This window comes from Ananas comosus, linkage group 8 (genome assembly GCF_001540865.1).
Source record: "Ananas comosus cultivar F153 linkage group 8, ASM154086v1, whole genome shotgun sequence".
NCBI classification, from domain to species: domain Eukaryota; kingdom Viridiplantae; phylum Streptophyta; class Magnoliopsida; order Poales; family Bromeliaceae; genus Ananas; species Ananas comosus.
The window spans coordinates 3166312-3169400 of NC_033628.1; the positions used below are offsets into that span (position 1 = coordinate 3166312).

At 38.4% G+C, this 3089-nt stretch overlaps 1 protein-coding gene across 1 annotated transcript; it reads right to left on the reverse strand.

The window, feature by feature from the left end:
- LOC109713683 (cyclin-dependent kinases regulatory subunit 1) lies at positions 970 to 2513 on the reverse strand. Its single transcript, XM_020237857.1, has 4 exons — positions 2403 to 2513; positions 2169 to 2264; positions 2011 to 2071; positions 970 to 1422 (listed from the first exon to the last, which is right to left on the reverse strand). The coding sequence occupies exons 2-4, from the start codon at positions 2219 to 2221 to the stop codon at positions 1282 to 1284; spliced, it is 255 nt and encodes an 84-aa protein (XP_020093446.1). The 5' UTR covers positions 2222 to 2264; positions 2403 to 2513; the 3' UTR covers positions 970 to 1281.

The following is a 3089-nucleotide window of genomic DNA, read 5'->3' on the forward strand; positions in this document are numbered from 1 at the left end:
TTAATTTATTGTAATTTCTAGCTCTAATTTTCAGAATTGTTGCAATCAAATTCCACAACCCTATTTAGCTGACTAAATGTTGATGCATAATCAATGTAGAAGTGATAAAGTGCCCTAATTATTGGCGTAGCATCAATCATAACACTGCTACATCACTTCTCCATTAGCAATACATTAACATTTAGCCGGCTAAATTGAGTTGATGAAACTTGATTGCAAAAATTCCGAAAGTTTGAGTCAGAAATAAAATTTGAGACCCAAAATATCACCCAACTTATGGTTTGAGAACAAAACATGCAATTCACCCATATATAAATGTAGAATTAACTTCTTCTATCAAATAGTCCGAATGGTGTGCGATTTCAATGTGATTGCCCAGATCAACAGTGAATCGTGTCCGACAACAACATATATTCTACAACAAAATTAAACATAACTTTTATCCTATCCAATCCCGGAGAAACAGTATTAGCATGTAAATATCATGTATCATAACAGAACACAAGCTGAAAAACTGTTTACAAGAAACTCTTGGGTTTCTACAAAAGATAATGAAGGGATATAAACTTTGTAAGCATTGTCAAACTGAGTTAGGGAACCGTTCGAATTTGACTTTGGAATTGTTCACTAACTGACCACTGCATTTTCAAGAGAAAGAAAAAGATTTTTTTTCTTTTTCTATAAGCAACTAACTGCATTCAACTTTCAAAATAATAATCGCCGCACGCACGACATCGGAGTAATGGTATACTCACAACCATCAATGTGGGTTTCAATGGTCGTGGGACGTCACATTTTTGCCTCAGATCAAAGGCATGTGCATCATATGGCCCGCAACGATCAACACCGACACCAATGGTTCTCGGTGTAGCAATACTCTCATCGACGACAACAAGCACAGAACTATCTGTTTATACTGAGGAAGAGGTCTTAAATCCTTATACACTCCCACCATTTAATTTTCAAAAAAAAAGAAAGAAAAAAAATTCAACCCATTTAAAGACGTAGCAACAAACATAGTTGCAATAGACCCAAAATAAACATAGTATCCATGATATTACTATTCATTCCACCAGCAGTACCAGTGTACCACACATACTTCATGCTCCGCAGAAACAAACACACAAACACAAGTTTCCAAACAAGCATTTCCACAAACACAACAAGGTCATAACAGAGAACAAGAGATAAACGGGGCCACAAATCCATAAAGGAAACCCTAACCTTTTTAGAGATCGAAAAAGGATAAGGGATCATCACCCTCCTTCACATGGCGAGCATCTAAGCACCAGCAGCCTGGGTCTCCTGCTGCTGCTGGTAGTTCAGGGGTCGCCTGAAAAGCATGATGTGCGGCTCCGGTCGGTGGATCGCATAGTGCACCCACCCACGGCTCTGCTGGACTCCAATCGCCCTCCACTCGTTCTACATTTCCAGCACAGTGTCATATATCAAACAAAAACACGGTAATTTGCACCGGCAGTCCCCAAAAACATCACATCTAACCAATTTTCAACTTTCACAATCGAATTTCTAGTTGGACATTCAAAATTCCTCACACTAAACTTTGAAAAGTGTTTAATTTTACTACTTATCCCCATTTATTATGCGAGCAAAAGTTTTGTCAACGTTCATGCATCTGCACATCAATACACCATTGATTTGGAGCCTCGTCTCTACATATAAATTAAACAGTTGATGTGAAAGAATGCGATGGATAGCAGGGTGATGCATTTTTAGTGAAAAATTTTAAAAAAACTGAGGCAAATCCAAGTTTGAGTACCAAACTGACACTTAACTAGTAGTTCAGGGACCCGTAGTGCAATTTATCTAACAAAAATCATCTAAGATAAGGGATAAAATAGAACATTTCCAAAATTTTACAATGTTCAACGATTAAATTGGAACTTTATTATGTACGGCGACTAGTAGTGAAAATTATCCAACAAATGTGCACCGAAATGGCAAAATCTCGACGAAACCCTAGTTTGGTTAGGGTTTTCGATTCGTTACCTCGGAGAGTAGGCGATTCTTGGGAAGAAGCTTCGCGACCTCCGGAGGAAGCACGACGTGCCTGCGATCGAAGAGAAATGAAGAATCGCCATTGAAGATCGAAGAGGGTTTCGAAGAATCGACCAAATCATCTTCCAGGATTAGGGTTTTGGCGTTACCTGTACTCGTAGGTGTCGTCGAAGTACTTCTCGGAGTACTGGATCTGCCCCATCTCTCCCGTCGCGTACTCCTCCCCTTCTCCTTGCTCGATTTGCCTGCAAAAAATACGAAAAAACAGAGCGAAAAAACATTGGAACGATTCGACCATTCTCGTTTCCCAAATCGCAAACAGGGATTAAAATCGAGGAAAAACAAAAATCATAAAACTAGGACTGCGAATTGATGATACGAACCCTAGATCGAGGTCGAAGAGAGCGAGAGAAAGGAGAGAGAGGAATCGGGAAGAACGAGTTTTTGTTTTTTCAAAATTTGAAAAAGTAGGGTTCAGGTAATAAGTAAACGGTGCTGCAGCACGGGTATACAGGGATATATACTATATATTAGTAGTGTATGCGGGCTTGTACGGACAAGTGACATAGAATGAATCTCGCCCGTTGAAAAATGAACGGTGGAGATTGTACGGCGCTCACGCATCGAAGGGCTTCGGTGAGGGCATAAAAAAACGGCTAGTCCCAACGGATAAGTGCGACCAGATTTAAATTTCAAACTTGCGCGGGCTTGTCAAATTGAGTGTTGATTCTTTTTTTTTTTTTCTTTTTAAAATTGTGATTGGTTCAGTTAAGCTTCTTTTGGACAAAATATAGCATTGAGAGTAAAAAAGAGGAAAAAAAAAAACCTAATGTGGGGTATAAATATTTACAATAAATAGACATACAAAAGGGGAATAATTATAATTTCTAAAATTAACATTAATTTTTTATCAAATAAATAATAATAAAAAGCATTTTTTATTTGAACTTTAGTTTAATCAACAATTGTTTTTAATTTGGAAACTCATTATTGGCGAAGCCCATGGACCGACAATCATAACCGTGGAGATTGCGATGGTCGTTTCCGTCCGTTCTTTGACTTTGAAGCTC

Excerpts from the sequence above, each read along its gene's own strand:
- LOC109713683 (XM_020237857.1), bottom strand. The coding sequence starts at position 2,221 with ATGGGGCAGATCCAGTACTCCGAGAAGTACTTCGACGACACCTACGAG. Across the intron at positions 2,072-2,168 it reads GACGACACCTACGAGTACAG|GCACGTCGTGCTTCCTCCGG; the intron begins GTAACGCCAAAA and ends CTTCGATCGCAG. Across the intron at positions 1,423-2,010 it reads AGAATCGCCTACTCTCCGAG|AACGAGTGGAGGGCGATTGG; the intron begins GTAACGAATCGA and ends CTGGAAATGTAG.